Genomic DNA, 20,397 nt, shown 5'->3' with positions numbered 1-20,397 from the left:
TCAACAAGAATCCCAAAATTGAATGTGGTCACGTGCTTTCACTACAGTGACCACAGGATGAGCCCCTTGATGGTGTCACAACCAGAGGACACTTTGCTAGGGAGTCAGGAAGGGTGGGTTCGAGGTGGGTAGAGAGAGGGGAAGGACAGAGGGAAGATGAATCAGCTGGCACTGTCATTTGACTCAGAGAGTCTTCTCTTTAGACTGCTATGATGATACGTTTTCTCTTAGTAGAAACACGTCTTGAAATTAAAAGTTGTCTTTTAAAGATATGCTTTGAACTTGAACTCACATTACGTCCACATGGCATACAGATGTTAGCCACAGGGACCCCGTGCCTACCCATCCGGCTCACGCCCTTTCTGTGCTGAGTGAGATGCTCATGTTCCTCCCTCTGGGTCAGAGGCCCCATACTCATCTATAGGGCTGTATTTGTGAAAACCTGGCTGATCTCAACATCGTATCTTTGTATATGGGTGAAACTCCTCAGTACAGATGAGCATAAGCCTCTACAGAAACAGCTGCCAAGATGCTGTGGCTTCTCACCTGGGATAAGTTTCGGAGTATATGGACATGGCAGTGGAGCAGAAAAAGCTCCAGGCAGGCATATCCAGGCCTGCAACCAAGAAGAGGTGAACTGGGACAGATGAGCTCAGCAAAGGGAAGTTAGATGCTGGCTGTGACCAGTGATTCCTGGCAGGGTGTTTGGAGAGTGGCTTCTGGGGATAAATCTTTCTCTCTCATATCTTATGTGCCTATATAAGACTGATGTAAACTTCAATTTACATAGATTAACTTGCAGAAAACAGAAAGTACTGGAGTAAGAAAATGCCAGAATGAAGATGTCCAAATATTATGAAATGTAAACGCATTAATGAACATTTGCATAAGATGAAAGATACTTAAATCTACATGTGAACTATATTTAAAGAAAATACAGAACTTTCTGCAGAAGCAATGCATTTTTAAGTATGTTAAATTTAAAGCAGCTTGTGAAATGTTGAATTAATGTATCATTATGCTAATTTACATAAATCGATTTATCTTTTAATTCTTATGGAAAAGCAGTTAAAACACATAACCCTATAGCAGCAGCCTTTTTTTAAGAGCCTGTAGCACAACCTTTTTTTTTTTTCCCCAGTGAGTTTCAAACTATCAAAAGTATTTGAGGAAATAGGGCTTTTGTAAAGTTAAAAATGAATACATTTCGGGGCTAGAAGACAGGACTGAGATTCAGGAGACTGGAATTTCTAGACAAGGAAGATTGATATTTGTATAGTCTTTATGCACTTTTCCTTGCTCCCGGTGTGGACTCCTAGAAGCCGGTGGAAAGGAAATCATGCTAGATGAATGAATTGGATCTGAAATTAAGCTGCACAACCAGCAGGCCTTCTGGGTGAATGGCAGCTGTGAGTGGTCTGGGAAGTCCACCAACTAGTACTGCTGACCCTGACTGTGTCAGGCTTCTCTTCCAACCTGTGGCTCTTCAGTAGACACAGACCTAGTGCTGAGTGACTGGAGCCTTCTAGCATCTCCTTCCTGATGGCCTGAGCCCCAGCTGTGGTTGCGGGAGATGGAGAGCCTCCAGGGGTGATGTCATCATTGTCCAGTGCAACCTTCCCATAGCATGGGTCTCTCTCCAGCTGCACCTCCCTCTGTTTTTTTCAGAGACCGTGAAGAATCCAGGTGCCATGTCTTAGTGGCCAGGATGTTCCCTTTTTAAAATGAGGACAGAGCCCAGGAGAGAACCCATCATGTCTCTAGGGAACTGCTAATGTCCTCCAGATGTGACTCCCATCTTCTTCCATCTTCTCTCAAAGAGGCACAAAACCAGACTCCAGGGGGACTCACATAGCTGTGAAGTTTAAAAAAACAAAATTGACCTGGCTGCAGACCAGCTGAGCTGGGAAAGTATCAGCTGGCAAAGACTGTGGCTACCAGCATTGGAACAATTTCACTCAAGAGGAGACCAAGTGCCTGTGGCCCGGGGAATAGGGAGCTTGTGGAATTTCTGAATTTTAATCAGAAAAGCAATCTCTTAGCCCAGAGGTTGTCCCAGAGAACACAAGAAATGTTCCAGCTGATTCAGGAATTAGCAGAAAGGGAAGGTTTCATTTCCCTCTAGTGTGGGGCGGGTATCGAATTCTGAGCCATTATGGCTGCTTTGGAGACACCCCAGTGAAAATCACCCTTCCATGGAGAGAGGCACAGCACTTTGCAATCTCTTGCTGTTGAATCCCTTTCAGATGCTACTGATGGGACTTCCAGAACCATAGCAAGCTTTCTTAAAGCAGTGACTCAGTGCAGCTCTCATAGAGTTGATGGAAATGCCAATGAGCTGATGAAAGTTATCTTCCGTCTATAAATACCTTCAGCTTTTTTAACACCCGCTTGCTTTAGACATTCAGGAGGGACATGGGCTCACTGTGCAAGACCATTTGCACTGCCCTGGCTTTACCCAGCTTTCCAATCTGCTTTTTCCAGAAAAGTCTCACTGATGTCATCAACAGTACCCTTACCCCTTAAAAAAATTCACCTCCTAGAGGGCTGCCAAGATGACTTCAAAACATTTTTAGAAAAATACTTGGGAAGGAAAAGTTCCTGGGATGTACTGCTTCGTTTACCGTAACTCACAAATCTAACCCAGCGTTTCTCAATCTTGCCCTATGGTGATTTTGGACCTGGTAGTTCTTCGTCGTGGGGGCTGTCCTGCGTATTACAGGATATTTGGCAGCACTAGATGCCAACACCACCCACTCCAGTGGTGACAACCAAAAATGCCTCCAGACATTACCGAAATTGCTCCCAGTTGAGAACCACTGATGTCATCCAAGAGGATGAGGTCCATTTAAGAAACGTACTTGAATCTGTTCTTCAGTCTAAATCCTGCCAGCTGTCAGTGTAAAATAATAAATGAGTCTAGTGTTAACTTTCCTGGTTGAAAGAACTCTTTCCCATTTCGGCATATGCTACAAAGGTACCCTTCACACACTGCTCCTGGCCTCTCCCGGGTTCCTGCTGCCACGCACTTAACCACACCCTCCTCACGTGAAAGAATGAACGCCCTTTCGTCCACGCAGATTCTCAGACATCATGTGACCATCTAGTTGAGTGCATGCAACATGTTTCCAGAGCTTTCTAAGCACATATTTCGCTTTTTTTCCTAAGCGGAAAAATTTCCAGATTCGGGAAAGGTAGTCTTTCAAAGAAAAAGTCAGTGAATCGACAGTGACAGGTTTCCAGTGAAAGTCTCCCTGGGCCTATTATTCCCTTAAAGACTTGGAGAGGTAGGCTTCATTTCTAGTCTCCTCCCCTTCACTGGCACTCCTCCCCTTCACCTAGACAGCCAGTTGCCACTATGATCCTATTCTCTACTGAATTATGTCGTCTTTGGTTTAGAAATCAACTTTCAGATACATCTTATGAAAGCATTACAAGCACCCACACCAAAATAAATCCCAATAAATAATCTAAAACCAGCAAAAGTGGCCGGGCGCAGTGGCTCACACCTGTCATCCCAGCACTTTGGGAGGCTGAGGCAGGCGGATCTCTTGAGGACAGGAGTTCAAGACCAGCCTGGCCAACATGGTGAAACCCTCTCTCTACTAAAAATACAAAAATTAGCTGGACATGGTGGTGTGTGCCTGTAATCCCAGCTGCTTGGGAGGCTGAGGCAGGAGAATCGCTTGAACTTGGGAAGCGGAGGTTGCAGTGAGCCGAGATCATGCCACTGCCCTCCAGCCTGGGCGACAGTGAGACTCCATCTCAAAAAAAAAACACGAGCAAAAGTGCCTGCTTTATGAGAAAGCATTGCCCCCTTCAACCTGTTATATCAAAAGCACCCAGGACAGTGTGCCCAGCATAGAGTAGGCACTCAGTAGAGACTTTCAAATGCATGAATTTTTCAGACATTCTGAAATGCTTATGGATCCAGCTGAGTTACGCAACCCCCACACCCACCCAGCCCTGTAGAATCATGTGAATGTTCTTTACAAGCAGTTCCTTCAGTGGGCATTTCTCTTGTGGCAATGAATGTGAGCAGAGGCCCACCTCGGCCAACAGGCACACTTTCTGTTTTTCGTGCATCTGTTAGGTCTGATATCTTTATCAGGGCAAATGTTTACCATTGAACTCAGTGATGGCAGGGGTAGGGAGATGGGAACCATCAGCTATGGCTGATGTTTTCTAATGGCAATGGTGGTATTTCTGAATCAGGCTAATAATGTGCTTATCATTAAACCTACTTAGGGAATTTCCATGGCTAAATGTTATTTTATTATGCCACTAGGTCACATTTTTCACTGATCCTGTAGTGCTTTTGCAAATGCTTTTCCTGGGCCAGACACATTCTCTGTAAGAAGCTGTCCTCTGTGGAAGGCCAAGAAGTGCCGTGAGGTTACTCATGGAAATATTCTGAGGATTATAAAACAAAGCCAGTGTCCTGAAATAGTGTCCTCTGCTTCGGTGACATGCTGCTCCATAAAAGCATTGCTAAGGAGCTTTCAAATGTTGCATTTTCCACAGGCATTAGATGGCTTCATTATCGCGGTGACAACAGACGGCAGCATCATCTATGTCTCTGACAGTATCACGCCTCTCCTTGGGCATTTACCGGTGAGTTTCTGCTCCAGTGGCCTTTACCGGTTCACGTTATCATGTTTCTGTTGAGAGTCATTAGATCTCAGATGGGAGGTGGTGCGGGTGTCAGGGGGCTGCAGGTGAGAAGGGGGTGGAGAGTAAAGGACTACTGAGTTTTGGGGACAGGACCAGGCTGAGCTCAAGGTCCCAGGAGTCTTCCAGGAAAAGGGCAGATGCAGGCGTGTGCCATCCTGGAACAGGCAAGGCCTGGAGTGGGAGTTGTGGCTACAGATTCTTTTCCTGGGTCAGAAATGGGGACTGAAGAGAGAGTCACAGCACTGTTAGTGGAGCTCAGAGCCATCATGGAGGCTGACAGACATCCAGGGTCACCTGACAGCTGATCCAGGGAGAGGACAACAGATAACTTGGGTTGAAACGTGGTTTGGGGCTTACTTGAGACCTGTCTGAGGTTGCAGGTGGGTAGCAACACTTAGTGGTGGTCAGGGTTCGGCAGCACAGCTGGTTCCTGGCGGTTGAACTGCTCTGGGAAGACTGATGTCTTGGAAGGCCTTGGGGAGTGAGGAGTGTCTGGGTGGACCTGGAGAGGGTCAGCTTTGCATTCCAGGAGTGCACGATGGATGCTCCAGGATGGCAGAAGGGGTTGTGGTATGGTCACAGGCCCTGACAGATGTCCCTCCCCACTCTTTCCCTCCTTTCCTTCCCTTCTTCTTCCCTCCTCCCTCTGCCTTTGTCCTCCCTCCCTCCCTCCCTCCCTCCTCTCTGCATAAGCCTTGCTGGCTCTCTGGTAAGCCCTGACTCAGTGATTCATGGGTCTGTACCTTTCTGGTGGAGGAGCCACCTTTGAGGCTCCTTCATGGGCATCTGACCAGGCTCCCATCTCCTGCCACACCATTGCCTGTTCCCACAGAGCCTGAGTGAGAATGACAGCTGTACCAGGAGCAGCAAGTGTGATGGACAAGAACAAAACGTCCTCTCTCTTCTGTCCTCTGTCCAGCCCAAACCTTCCCCAGCACCCCCCGCACCTGCTCATCCATGGATGGGTGCTCAGTTTATGTGACGAAAAGGGGAAAGTTTGCCCTGGGTTCCCACATAGGAAAGCTTGGGCCAGGATGATACTGGAGGACCGTGGCTCCCTCTCCTTAGCTGCGCCTGCCCAGGGAGCAGTGTGGCCTTGTTCCATGGGCAGCTTCCATCTGCCTTGGGGTGATGAGCCCTGCCCTGCTGGTGGCCCAGGGCCCACATCATCCTGGCCCATACCTTTCCCTGGAAGCCACTCCCTCGTCCCACCGTTTCTGCAAACGATGCTGTGTGCAGATCGAAGCGCTGCCTACATTTTTCTTTGCATTCACTGAGCCGTGGCCCGCAAAAGCATTTTTTATGTTGCTAAGCAGATGCCTTCCCATTAGGCCCTCATCTAACCTAATCTGTCTCCCCTTTGTGTTCCAGCCCATTTCCTAAAACAAGGGTGCGTCGGGCTGGTGGCGGGGAGCAGGGGGGCTCTCTCTTCTTGATAGCCGTCAGAAGAGGCTCATCCTCGCTCAGCCTGAAGGAGGAAGCTGGGGGTGCGGCTGCACCTTGATTTTCATCTCTGGCCAGGAGGCCAGTGATAGGGCTGCCACCATTAATACAGAAATGACCCCATCATCACCCCAGAGAAGCTGGGCTGATCTGAGCGTGTCTAAGGACAGAAGAGGAGCTGGGGTACTTCTTTGGAGGGCGCTTGTGTTTTGTATTGAATGGCAAGGGTTCGGCAGTGGTAGGCACTGACTGAAAGCAACCACACGTGGCCTGCTTATTGACCTGGGAACGAGAGACAGGAGCCAGAGCTGTTTGGGTAAACAGGATTTGCACTGTTCTGCTTTACGCTCTTGTAATTATCTGATGACCCAGTTGCTGTACGTGGCGGACAAGACTTAGAAAGTAAGAGGCAAATTCTTCCGACCTGAAATTGCAGAGCAATTTAGGACCGCTTTCATAAGTTATTTTCTGACTCTACAAGGGCCAGAAATGACCCGACTCTGATTTATCAATGCTGGACCCACTCGAATGCAAACTAAGAGTCTGTGTCTATACCCATGCCCAGACATGGAGTCAGCCCTTGACTCCCTGGTGCAGGTGAGCCTGGGCCGGGCAGTCCCCACATTTAACTGCAATTTACTTTTAGCTTTCATTGTCCAGTTTTCACCAGGATCCTCCTCTGCAAGTGGGTAGGCAAAGGCTGCTGAGGATGGACACTTCCCTGGTGCAGTCAACATACAGCTGGTTGGGCAGAGGAGCGGATCTGGGAGTGAGACCTCCATGACTTCCACCATGGCGAGGAAGCCCCAGTGGCCCAGGCAGTGAGGGGCAGAGCGGGGCTTACCATGGGGGCAGCTGACTACAGAACCCAGCTTGGTCACCACTCTGCTCTGGTGTCTTTCTGGTGCCCAGGATTTGGGTCATCATTTAGGAATTCTGATTTTGGTTTGGTTTATTTAGATGCATACTTAATGATTAAATATCACTCCTTGTGAGCGCAGGTCCTTTCCACGGATGATGCAACATTTCAAAATTTGTGAGGTTGTCTTTCCTTTGGAGTTTGCAATTTTGTCGAGAGATTTCACCCATTAAACCTTGGGTGACTAACACCGAGCACTTACAGTGTAGCAGGCACCCATTAAGAGTCGCTCACATGCATTGGTATGTGTAGGCGCATAGAACCGTGCCCGGCCCGGAGCGAGGCTGTATTATGTTTGCTCTCCTTATCCTTATGGATCCTATGAAGTACGTAGCTACCCGGTTCACAGATGATGAAACTGAGGCACAGAGCGGTTAAACAATGTACCCCAGGTTCCACAGCCAGCCAGTGAAGAGCTGGGATTTGAACTCAGGCACTTTGGTTCCAGAGCTTGATCCTTAACCACTCCTCAGAATCCTATACAGGACACAGTAAAGCTGGATGTTTTCAGGGTGTGGGGCTCCGAAAGGGAGAATGAGGAGCTGAGGGGTGGTGGTCAGTCCTCGAGGAAGAAGCGGCTCATCTTCTTCATGGAGATCGGGACACAGGGTAGCAGAGGGCAGGAGGCTGGGGACCCCGGCAGCAGTACCCCTCTTGGTGTCACACCAAGCACAGGCTGGCCTGCCAGGGTCCCGTCCCACGCCCCTTGTGTGGCTGGGGATTGGAGAGCCATTCTAAGGGGACAAGAGCAGCCAGAATTCCTTCCCACTTCTCAGGCTGTGCGGCTTCAAGTCTCTCTCTGTTTCCTTCACACTGCCAGCATCTCAGAGGTAACAGAAGCTCATGTGATAGATTTTTGTACAGCAGTTTCTGATGACATAGCCTAGAACTTTCTTTACCAAATTGGCAGAGAAAAAAAGAGAATAAAATAGCTCAAAGCAAAGTGATTTTAAGATGAGAACTGGCAGGCATAGTGGCTCACGTCTGTAATCTCAGCACTTTGGGAGACTGAGGTGGGTGGATCACTTGAGGTCAGGAGTCCAAGACCAGCCTAGGTAACACAGCAACACCCTGTCTCTACGAAAAATCCAAAAATTGGTCAGGTGTGGTGGCATGTGCCTGTAGTCCAAGCTACTGGAGAGGCTGACGTGGGAAAACTGCTTGAGCCTGGGAGGAGGGGATTGCAGTGAGCCGAGATCACGCCACTGCACCTCAGCCGGGGTGACAGAGTGAGACCTGTCTCAAAAACAAAATAACAGTAACAATGAGAATTTTTCAGTAGTGGCAACACCAGCGCATTTTGGTGTCTAGAACTGACACAGGCAAGGGACATGAGCAAGACAGACGTGCATACGATGGAGGCCAAGGGCTCATGGGAGCTTGTGGAATGAAAACCTTGCAGGAGAGATGCCAGGGGCATGAGTCACGTGCCTTGGACAGAATGAGGAAAGAGTATGGCTGAGGCAGAACCAAATGAGAGACCAAAAGTAGGCATAATCCGTGTTTCCTGTTTGTGCTTTTTTTTTTGACTTTTTGAAATTTAGCTTCCTGGGTTACTTTCTGATTTGTTCATAAATGCGGTGTTGTCTGATGAGCTGGACCATGCTAAGCTCTTGAGGCAGACATCATATCCCCAGCCCTGAACATTTGCCATGTGCCTAAGTGTTCATTGAACGAGGGACTGAATTCATAACTGGGGTTATGAGCAACTGCAAGCAGCTTGCCACGGGTGGGGCGTGTCTTGGATGTGAGAACTATGTGCGTGGATAACCCTACCTTTCCCAAGGAAAATAAGGCACAAGTGTTCCTAAAACTGGAGAAATCTGCAGGCCAGAAAATACCTCCATATCATGCTGGCTCGCCAGGTACAAGCCCTAGCGAGAAGAAAGTATAAAACCAGAATGGGATTTGAAGCCAAGTTCCTGTGGAAGGGGCACAGCGGGAGGAGGTCCCAGCGAAGGAAAGCCAAAGCCCCTGGCCTGTGTTACCACAAAACACAGCAGCAAGGCCAAGACCATGAGACATGCTTTTCAGGAAGCATCCCTCTGCCCTTCCCACCCCACCCTGCCCTCACCTGCTGGAAGCTCCCACCTGATCCACGTCATTTTGTCAGAGGTGTCTCTGGGTCGGAGCAGAGTCCTGACAGGTGTGGCTGCAGCTTAGAGCCAATCATGGATTAAAAGATTCCAGGCCTCTAGTTAGATTTTTTTTATGCCTTTTGATTTTTATATACCATACAGATGTGTGTATAAAACATATATTCAGTATTAAATTGATCAAGTGAATATCCATGCAGCTGTCACTGAGGTGAAGAAATAGAACACAGCTGAGACCACAGAAGCTCCTGGCTGCCCCTTTTTCATCACACCCCCACCTTCCACTTGGAGACAACCATTTTCCTGACTTTTAAGATCGTTGTTTGCTTGCTTTCCTTTGTAGTTTCACCAACTTTGAGTTCACTGCTAAACTCTTAAGTTAGTGTCGCCTTTTGTTTCGCTGTATGTAAATGGAATCATTGAAAATGGACTCCTGTGACTTCTCCTTTTGCTCAGCATCGTTTGTGCGATGCACCTGCCTCACACTGGCAGATGTAGCTGCTGTGGGCTCTTCTTATTGCTGGGTAGTGTTCCATCGTAGGAATGTGCTGCAATTCCTGCATTCATCCCAGTTAGGAATTCTTGGAAGGTGCTTCCGTGAACATCCTGTAGTGTTTCCTGATGAACGTTTGCAAGCATCCCTGGAGGACTGACTAGGTGGAGAATGGCTGGGTTGAGTGAAGCTCTGCCTCCACCTTTACTAAATAATGCCAGAATGATTCCATAGCGGTGGCACCAGTTCGCCCCGCACCAGCAAGGTGGAGACGTCGCAGTGCTGTGGCATCAGAACTTGGCATTGTCAGACTTCTTGTTTTTGCCAGTCTAGTACATGAAGGTGTCTCATGGAGTTTTACTTTGCCTTTCTCTCAGTTACCAATGAGATTGAGTGTCTGTATGTTTGTCAACCATTTAGATTCCATCTTTTCTGAATTACCTGCTCAGGTATTTGGACATCCTCCTCTTTGATTGGGTTTTTTCTTGCAGTTATGAGTAGGCTTGCTTTCTGCGATCCGGACACAAGCTGTGGGCAGGTATTGTTTTAACTGCCTCTCATTCACCCCACTCTAGGGTAATGGGGATGTCTGAACACTCCACAGCTGACACTGGATGAGGCCAAGAGCAGTTAATTAGTCACAGGTACTCACAGCCCAGAGGAGGACCGCACAGGGCCACAGGGGGCTGCACGTGGGAAGAGAGTGAACCAGCAGAGGCTATGGGAGGCAGGCTCTGCAGTAACAAGAGGGTGAGGTGACCCCCGGTCCCCACAAGAGGATGTGATTCACTTGTTTGAATAATTCCACAACCTGCTACTCAGGGATGAGCAGAAACTGTACCTGCCGCCGTGATAAGAAGGGGGTTTGGCTGGGGGGCCTCGTCTGTGTGGGGAGGGAGCCTGCAGTTAGGCCATTTGAGGCCCCTCCAATTTTACCAGATGCCAAGGCAGCATATAATTTAGAACCTTAATTTTGGGCCATACCACAGACGTATGTGTTGCAAATATCCTGTCTCACTTTGTGGCTTACCTTTCCCCCCTTTTTAGGGCATTTTGATAAACAGAGATTCTTTCTGTATAATTCATACCCTTTTATATTGCAATTAATTCTTACTATTACAAAGTCAAAGCCATTCTCTACAATGCCTTCTGAAAGCTTAGCTGTATGGCCATTAGTTTGACTTTGAATCTAACTGAATCTAAGTGGATCAAATATGCCTCCAACTTCCCGGTCCTTTAGGGAGACCAAGGCCCCAAGTGTCTTCCCTTAAGCCCTTCTTTTCTCAAGGTGAAGTTTCTCCAGGGCTGCTCACCATTCCCTCTTCTCGCTGCAGCCAGCACAGATCTCAAGCCAAAACCGCCAGAGTGCCTCAGGGACACTCTGGGAGGAAGTGTCCATCCAGCCCTCTTCCAGCCCAGCCTCAGTGTGCTTTTAGTACAGGCTCATTTAACACAGCTGGGTGTCACTGCACTGGTGCTGCTGGTTCAAGGCCCATCAGGCAGTTGGGAGAGGGGACCGCCCACCTCCACAGGCAGGTGACCTTCCCGATCGTGGGACTCAGCTGTGAAGACGGCTGTGGATGGCACATTCCCTCCCTTGTCTCCGTAACTGCTATTATTTTAATAAACAGAACTCAGCTCATTCAGGGGATCATTCAACTGTAGATGTCATCTTCTCTCCTGTAAGCACTAGGGTTAAAATTTCAAATGATCATTGTTTGTGTTGGTTTTCCGCATGTGGAAATAGCGTAATAGCAACGTACTAGCAAATACATACAAGAGCCAAGCACAGTCTGGAGCCCTTTCTGTGTGTTAATTCATCATCCGCGCAACCTCCCACATATCATACCTGCCCCTACTTGCATCCAGCATTCATCTTTATTCTGTGCAGAACCTGTGGCCTGATACTGGCCCTTGGACCTATATCAGTAAAGTTCTCTCACACAAGTGACCCGGCCAGGCAGCCACCCAGCCTTGCTCTCCGCCACACCCAGTGTCAGGGGAAGTGGCTTCAGATGGAGCCCTCCAAGAAGAGGCCATGGAGTCACTTAGTTTTCATTTTCAAGTAGTTGAAATATCTTTAAGAAGAAAGACTACTGTCATCTGTGAACATGAGTCATCTTCTAAAAAAACTAGAGAAAATGGGCTTAAAATAAAACCAGAACATCCGAAGAAACTTGGAGAAAGCCAGAATGAGAAATGGTAGCATAGATGAGAGACGATCCTGGTAGAGTTTAGTCCATAAAGATAAAGGCCGGTGGGTCCGAGCCAGAGCCTAGAAGCCACGCTGAGTCCTTCCTTTCCCTCCTCCCGTCCTCCGATCAGCCGCCAAGCTGTGTCCACTGTCCTCACACCCACCGGAACACTGACTGCAGGCAGCGAGGGGTTCTGCCTGCTTCCCGATGCGTCTTCCCCGTGCCCAACGGCGGCTGGCACGTGGTGGCTCTCAGCAAGTATTGGTTAGACTACAATATTGATGAGTTGCCTGGGACTCTGTCTGCTCCTCTCCACTCCTTCCCCTGTCTCTACTGAGACCCTGGCCGTCTCCAGCCTGACTTCCAGTGCTCTCTCCCTCCAAACCACAAGCAGGATCTCCTTAAAATACATGAGCAGTTTGGCCACCCTCTTCCTTCAGGTACTTCGTGGCTCCTCCTGGCACAGGGTCGAGCCCTGACTCCTCTGCGGCCTCTCTCATCTGGGCCCTGCTTCCCTGTGCAACCTCCTCTCTCATGGCTTCTCACCCTCCCTGTTGTTCCCCACCTTCCTGCAGTACTGTCAGGGTGCCCACCTCACGCCTCTGCGCACGCTGAACCCCCTGTGCGGAGCACCTTCCCACCCTGTCTGGCAGACCCTGTCTTGTCCCCCGGTTCCCACTCAAGGATTCCTCCTTCTGGGAATTGCTCCCCAGGAGTCTCCTCTACCCTGTCATTTTGGAGGCAGCACACCATCCGCAGTGTTCCCTGGGCACCTTGTTTTAATACCTGTCATAGTGCTGGCCACGCCATTCTTTCAGCTGGTCAGTGCAGTCTTATCGAAGGCCAGGCACCATCCTGGACATCGGGGATGTGGTGGTGAACAAGGCACTGGGCCCTGCTCTCCTGAAGCTCCGGGTGGAGGGAGGGAGGCAGAGCGCACCAGTCAGCACGTAGCTGTACAGGAAAACGTCACCGTGGTGCAGGTGCCCCTGTCGTCATTCTGTAACTGGTCATTCAGTGCCTGATCACACTTGGCATTTATTGAATGTCTGCCATGTGCTGTTTTATCAGCAGTGGAGGCAAGTGAGCTCTTGGAACCCTCATGGTTTCCTCATCTTGCAACTGAGGAAAATGCGGCATGGAGGGCCAGAACCTGCTTTCAAGCCTGGGCTCTGAGCTCTCACCTGCTTTGCCGTGATGCTGGTCACCTGATGTCCCATCAAGGCGGTCATTGTCCCCTCAGAGGCCCTTAAATCATCAGTGGGGGTGGAGGGTGTCACCTGGGGCTTTCTCAGAGGAAGTGACTTCAAAGCAGGGACCTGAAGGTTGCACAGGGGTTCGTTAAACACAAGGGCAGGGTGCAGCATCTTCCTGCCTGAGGGAACAGCCCAGGTGAGGCTCAGAGGGAGAACAGAGGGCAAAGTGGAGGAAAAAGGCTCGGAAGGGTTAGAGAAGTGCTGGGAGCCGGAGCAGGCGGAGGCTAAGCTGTGAAGAGCCGTGAAAGTGTGTTGAGCAGTTGAGGGCTTGTTCCTGGAGCAGTCGGAAGCCAAGGGACAGTTGGGACTTGATCTGATGTGAGCTTCTCTGACTGCTGATGGAGAACAAATTGGATAGGCACCAAAGTGGATGTGGGAAGACCAGTTTAGCCAAATCATTCCCAGGCAAGAGAGGATAGGGGTCTGGACTAGGGTGGAGGCTGGAGAAATAGAAGTGGATGGAGCAGAGAATTTGAGGGAGAAAAATGGTCAGCATTTGGACACTGTTTGGTTTGAGGGTAAGGACGAGAAGGAGAGGAGACAAAGATGCCACCAGAGTGTCTGGGACAAGCAGGTGACCAACCGATGATACCGTTGATGGAGATGCAAACACAAGGGTTGGAGATGGTATGGGTGGGAAAGAATGCTGATGTTTGGGACGTGTGTGCATCTGTGGTCCCCAGGGCGCATGTGAGTGGCTGTTGGAAGGTTAAGGCTGGCTCATGAGAGAGTTGGCTGGATATTCAAATCTGAAAGTGTATACAGATTGTGTTTGAAGCTCTGAGAGTGGATGAGTTTATTGAGGGAAACTGAGGAAGAGAGAGGTGCCTGTCTCCTCTGTCCGCTGTGAGCTCCTACCTGCATATCCAATATGGTAGCCACTAGCTACATGTGGCTGTTTAAATTTCAATTCAAATTAAATGGGCCAGGCTTGATGGCTCACGCCTGTAATCCCAACACTTTGGGAGGCCGAGGCAGGCGGATCACCTGAGGTCAGGAGTTCAAGACCAGCCTGACCAACACGGTGAAACCAATCTCTACTAAAAATACAAAAAATTAGCTTTGCGTGGTGGCAGACGCCTGTAATTTCAGCTACTTGGGAGGCTGAGGCAGGAGAATCACTTGAACCCGGAATGTGGAGGTTGCAGTGAGCCAAGATCGCACCATTGCACTCCAACCTGCGCAACAAGGGCAACACTCCGTCTCAAAAAAAAAAAAAGAAATTTGAAATTCAGTCCCTTGTTCACTAGCCATGTTTCAAGTGCTCAGTAACCATGTGGCTAGTGGCTCCTGTTACAGGCAGCGCAGATGACAGACCATTTCCATCATCACAGATAGTTCTATTGGACAGCACTCAATCTTTATTTTGTAGCTACAGTGCCAAGGTACTCAGAAAAACACGTGCAGTTCCGTAACTTAAAGACGTTTAAGAAGTAGACAGGCAGCCCTTTGCTGCCCTAAGGGTCAGGAAAGGAATCCCATGGGCTCTTTGGAGCCATTTAAATAAATGATTGGCCTCGTACCGGGTGTGCACAGGGGCCATGGCACCCGAGCCAAAGCACAGGAATGTCAGCAAACAGCACTTCTCAAGCGAGAGGAGGACTCAGTCCTTCCTACATTTGTCTGACTTCACTCTTAGTTCCCTCCTGGGCCCACAGACAACAGCACATACACATTTGAACACATACAACCTTTTAGGTAACTGTTTACAACAAGGGAGTGATAAACTGAGAGTGTCCACAGAAAATCAGATATTGAACTTTCCATTTCAGAAACCAGTTCTGCGTTGTGAATGTTCAGTTTTTGTTTTTGCTTTTGTTTTTCATCTTCGTTGAGGGTGTACCTTTGTCCTTTATTTTCTTTTTCAGTCGGATGTCATGGATCAGAATTTGTTAAATTTCCTCCCAGAACAAGAACATTCAGAAGTTTATAAAATCCTTTCTTCCCATATGCTTGTGACGGATTCCCCCTCCCCAGAATACTTAAAATGTAAGTTTAATTTTTGTGGTTTTACAAGCTAGAAAGATGAGAATTTTGCTTTTGAAAGGAGGTTAGAATGAATTAAGAAGGGAGAACTAATTTTAAGAATAATTTTCCTCATGACTCAGAACATTTCCAAGATCCTTAGAGGTATATTTTAGGTTTAAAGCTAAAACTGGAATTTGGAATATGTAAGACATTTGGCTTTTATGTGGAAAATTTGAAAGCAGAGAACTCAAGAATAATAATTTATTTTGTGTATATGACAAGATTCCTCTTTTTTTTTACATGAGAGTCTTTTAGTAAGAAACAGTGCAAACATCGGTGAGGAATCAGCTCATCGTGGAAGATACTGTGATGCTAAATTCATAGAATATCAAGAAACCAACTGAAAACTGAATCATTAGGTCCAAAATGCAAATTTTGTCCTCCTGAGGCTCTCACCTGGTTATTTATATACATTTTTGTGTTCTGTGGAATTTAGAAGTTTTTATCAAAATATTTGGCAACCTAGGTAGAAGGCTAACCTCGATGCCTCATGAACCACGTGTCGCTTAATGAAGCATACACAATTGCATGAGGTAGCAAAGCTGCTTGCATCAGTGCAAGCCTGAGTCCATTTTCCATGAATAATCTGTCCTGTCGTACATCTGATTTTACTTCAAAGCAAAAATATTAAATTAAAGGGAGCAGCTCTATATGAGCTGCTTTATTTTAATATACCATATGAAAACAGCCGGAACTAATCAATGCTGACATCACCAACCACAGACATCTGGGAGCAAATTAAGACTAATTGGGTCCATGTATGGAATGCAAAATATCTATGAACGATGGAAGGAAACCCCTGGGCAGCAAGGGGTACAAACCAGGTCCAAAAGTCAGTTGTAATGAGAGAACTAGCCTGGCCATGTGTAGACTAAATCCCATAAGAGTTTTCACAGAGACGCTACTTGTTCAGAGTCTGTGCGATGCTCACGACCCCTTTCTCTCCTCTTCTTCCTTTAACGGCCCAGCTGACAGCGATTTAGAGTTTTATTGCCATCTTCTCAGAGGCAGCTTGAACCCAAAGGAATTTCCAACTTATGAATACATAAAATTTGTAGGAAATTTTCGCTCTTACAACAATGGTAAGCTTTAATTGTCATATAATTGTGACAGTGTCTTTTCTCATGCAAACGTGCACATGGGGGCATTAAGAATCGCCCAGGGAGGAGGAGGGAGAACGTGTGCTTTTCACATTTGCCTTTGAATTTTCAAGTTCCCAGGATGTGTTTTTGTGCTCATCGATGTTCTCTCCCATTCAAGAGGAACACACTCCCACACCTGTTTGTGCCGGTGCATACGGTCCCACTGAAACACACGTTATTCGTTTATTTATCTTCAGGCTGATGCAATAATTTTGTACTGTGAGAAACAACGTACAGCGAATACAGAACAGGCTCAGCCTACATACTCTGCCGAACAGGCCTTCGTGGTGACCTGACGATCCATAACCTTGCCTTCTGCACTTTTTCCCTCCCCTGGCGGTACTGCTGTGAGCGTGTTTTAGTAGACCTGGTCCGTAGCTCTTCTGCTCACTGTGGCCCTGATGCACAGCAAAGGGGTCATTTGACAATGAGCCAGCAATCTGCATTGGATGAATTATCAAACAGGATAAGCCAAGCGGCAAAGTCTTATTTTCTGAAATTACCCGGATACCTAATTGTCTCAACTCTGACTGCAGAGACAACAACTCTGAACTAGACTAGAACACTTATTTTCACTTTTGAGCCCCGCGAAATGGGAATGCAGGTCTGAGGCCAGGAATTCAGAAACCGAGTCCCGAGCTGACTTGGTTATGGGCTGAGCTCACGAAAGCCTGCATTGTGTTTTCTGGGCTCCTCCAAACAATACAAAACAAGTCACTTTGAAACAGCTAACATTTCATAAAGCAGCAAAGATGGAAAAAAAAAAAAAAGTGTTGACAGGGAATGGGGGAAAAAAGAGGAAATGAGAAAAATACCAAAGGAATCAAAAACAGAAAGATGAGCTGCAGAAATGAGGGGGAGATGCAGCGAACAGAAGATGACAGCATTAACTTCTGCTGCATTCTTTACCGCTGTTTCACTCTGGACGTGGTGGGTCTGTCCCCTCAGTCAAATGAGTGCCAGGGTTTCTATTAGGAACAGCCAAAGTAATGGCACCAAGTCCTCACGTTGAGGCTAACCAGGATTTTTCCTTCCACCTCAGATGGTCCTCTGTTGTATGTTATTTGCATAAATATACATGCTTTGTTTAAAAGGCTCCAACTAGATGCTAAAACTTAGTGTAATCCTGCCAGCATGATTTTCAGGTCCAGGGTGCAGGACTTATGCCTGGATGGTGGGCTCCTTGGCCAACTGGGAGGCCCTTCTGGGAACAGACCCACCCAGGGCTTAAGGTGTTCGCAAGTGGCGGGAGGTCCATCCTCCCAAGTGGTCCCCTACATCTGGGCAAAGTCAGATGAAGCCAAGGCCTAACCATGCCTCATCCTACACATCTGACGGGCTTGCCCAAACTTCATGAAATGAATTTTTTTTTTTTTTTTTTTTTGAGACAGAATCTCGCTCTGTCGCCCAGGCTGGAGTGCAGTGGCCGGATCTCAGCTCACTGCAAGCTCCTCCTCTCGGGTTCACGCCATTCTCCTGCCTCAGCCTCCCGAGTAGCTGGGACTACAGGCACCCGCCACCTCGCCCGGCTAGTTTTTTATATTTTTTTAGTAGAGACGGGATTTCACCGTGTTAGCCAGGATGGTCTCGATCTCCTGACCTCATGATCCGCCTGTCTCGGCCTCCCAAAGTGCTGGGATTACAGGCTTGCGCCACCGTGCCCAGCTGAAATGAATGTTTAATGAACCACACAAAGGAGTCAATGGAAGCTCGCTGGGCTACTCAGTTAAAGAAACTGACCTAAGAGGCACCCTTGTAGAGAACCCAGCATCATACTAACCCTGGTGCAGTGGTTCTTTGGGTGAGGCAACTTGTTAAGAGGCAGATCCTCAGCCTTTGGGCCTGAGGAGTCTAGCTCAGGAGATCGGAGGGTAGGGCCCAGGAATATGCAGTTGGGGAGTGCTCTGGGTGGGGTTCTGCTTCCAGGGGCCATGGACTTTGAAAAGCACTGCCCTAGTGTGATACCAGTGCCATTCTGTAGAGAATGCAGTGGCCTTCCTCCCAGACAACTTTATTGTTGAGTTAATGTAAACAGTGATTTGGAATTTGCTTTACATGTGTGTGCTGGTTCCTCAAAAGATTCAACATAGAACTAGCATATGATCCAGCAATTCTACATATGGGTATGTACGCAAAAGAAGGGAAGACAGAGACTTGAGATATTTGCACACCTGTGTTCTTAGCAGTGTTATTCACAATAGCTAAAAGGTGGATGCAACGCACGTGTCCATCAGTGGACGAATGGATGAAGAAAGTGTGGTATATACATGCACTGGAATATTACTCAGCCTTAGAAAGAAAGGAAATTCTGACATTCTGCAACATGGAAGAACTTCGACATTACGCTGAGTGAAATAAGCCAACCACCAAAGGACAAATATTGTATGATTTTACTTATATGAGGAACCATAGCCAAATTCAGAGAGACAGAAATGGTGGGTGCCAGGGGCTGGAGGGAGGGGGAAATGGCAGTTGCTACATGGGGACAGAGTTTCAGTTTTGCAAGATGAAAGGAGTCCTTGAGGTGGATGGTGGGGATGGTTGCACAGCAATGCGAATGTACTTAGCCCTACTGAACTGTACACTTAAAAATGGTTACGATGGTAAACTTTATATGTGTTTTATCACAATTTTTAAAAACTGATGTGCTTTGGCCATAATGGCAGCTACTGCGATGGCAACATACCCCAATGGCCACGTGCACAGAGGGCAAAGGGCAAAGGCACCCTGGCCCCCAGGGCACCAAGACTGTGGGAATCATAGGATGCTGCTCCTTCTTGCCCCATGGCAACAGTGCACACACTTCGGGCAGATCACCTGAGGTCGGGAGTTCAAGACCAGCCTGACCAACATGGAGAAACCCCGTCTTGACTAAAAATACAAAGTTAGCCGGGCATGGTGGCGGGTGCCTATAATCACAGCTACTTGGGAGGCTGAGGCAGGAGAATTGCTTGAACCTGGGAGGCGGAGGTTGCAGTGAGCCGAGATCGTGCCATTTGCACTCTGCCTGGGCAACAAGAGTAAAACTCTGTCTCAAAAAAGAACAAAACAAAACAAAGAAAACAGAAAACCAGCTTGTGATTGACTGGTGAGCAGCAGTTGTATCCTTTGTGAATTTACATTTCCACGATCTCATTAAGATGCTGCCAAATATCCCTTTGAAGCATCCCGTCATTTACCACATCTTGGAGGATTTCAAGGAAATAGGCAGGCTTCATTCTGAATACCTGGGGCTTTTTTTTTTTTTTAACTAGCAAGACTCTGCTTTCACTGTGGGTTGAGATAGTGTTTGTTTGCCTGAAAGAATGTGTGGAAATTATGTGTGAGGTTTTTTTTTTTTGTGGAAACTATTACTGCTAAAACACGCAGCACTGAATGTGGAAAATTTGATAGCAAGAGTGCAGAGTGGCTTTTCAGAGCCTGTTCTACAAACTAGCGTTCAAGGGGCTTTCTTGAGACAAGAGTTCCCCGTGTAACTGTGGAGTACATGAAATATCATTCTAACTGGGATTAAAATAGATAGCAAAAATTGTCAGAGACAAATGAATTTCTCAGATTAAACCCTATAAAGGCCAGATGCAGTGGCTCACGCCTGTAATCCCAGCACTTTGGGAGGCCAAGGCGGGTGGATCACCTGAGGTCAGGAGTTCGAGACCAGCCTGGCCAACATGGCAAAACCCCGTCTCTACTGAAAATACAAAAATTAGCTGGGCATAGTGGCAGGCACCTGTAATCTCAGCTACTCAGGAGGCTGAGGCAGGAGAATGGCTTGAACCCAGGAGGCGGAGGTTATAGTGAGCCGAGATCGTGCCACTGCACTCCAGCCTGGATGACAGAGTGAAACTCCATCTCAAAAAAACAAAAAAACAAAAAAAACAAAAAAGCACCCTATAAAATTGCCAATATTTAACCACCATGACTTATGAGATATGCTTTACAATAAGAACTCAAATTTGACTTCATAGGTTTACTTCTACATAAACATTGAACAACGAGGTAACAAAAACAGCTCGCCCTAGGAATGCTTTCTAAGCACCCGGCCCAGAGCTCAGGCTTTGCATTGATCATGTAATCCTCGCCACAGCCTTTTGAGGTAGTTTATGGCATCATCCCATCTTTACAGAGGAGGAAATGGACACGTAGAAGGGTTG

The 20,397-nt window shown here is 47.7% G+C and overlaps 1 protein-coding gene across 7 annotated transcripts in view; it reads left to right on the top strand.

Moving 5' to 3' along the window:
* Positions 1–20,397, top strand: part of NPAS2 (neuronal PAS domain protein 2) — a 175,121-nt gene that overhangs the window by 110,652 nt on the left and 44,072 nt on the right. For all 7 annotated transcript variants that reach the window (XM_003909038.5, XM_031655441.1, XM_009184788.4 and 4 more), the window contains 3 exons: positions 4,525–4,614; positions 14,945–15,065; positions 16,073–16,186. In XM_003909038.5, the coding sequence (XP_003909087.3) occupies positions 4,525–4,614; positions 14,945–15,065; positions 16,073–16,186 (325 nt within the window). The remainder of the gene's footprint in view (positions 1–4,524; positions 4,615–14,944; positions 15,066–16,072; positions 16,187–20,397) is intronic.

This window comes from Papio anubis, chromosome 14 (genome assembly GCF_008728515.1).
Source record: "Papio anubis isolate 15944 chromosome 14, Panubis1.0, whole genome shotgun sequence".
NCBI classification, from domain to species: domain Eukaryota; kingdom Metazoa; phylum Chordata; class Mammalia; order Primates; family Cercopithecidae; genus Papio; species Papio anubis.
Note: the sequence above shows the minus strand (reverse complement) of the source record. Positions and strands in the feature narration are given on the sequence as shown.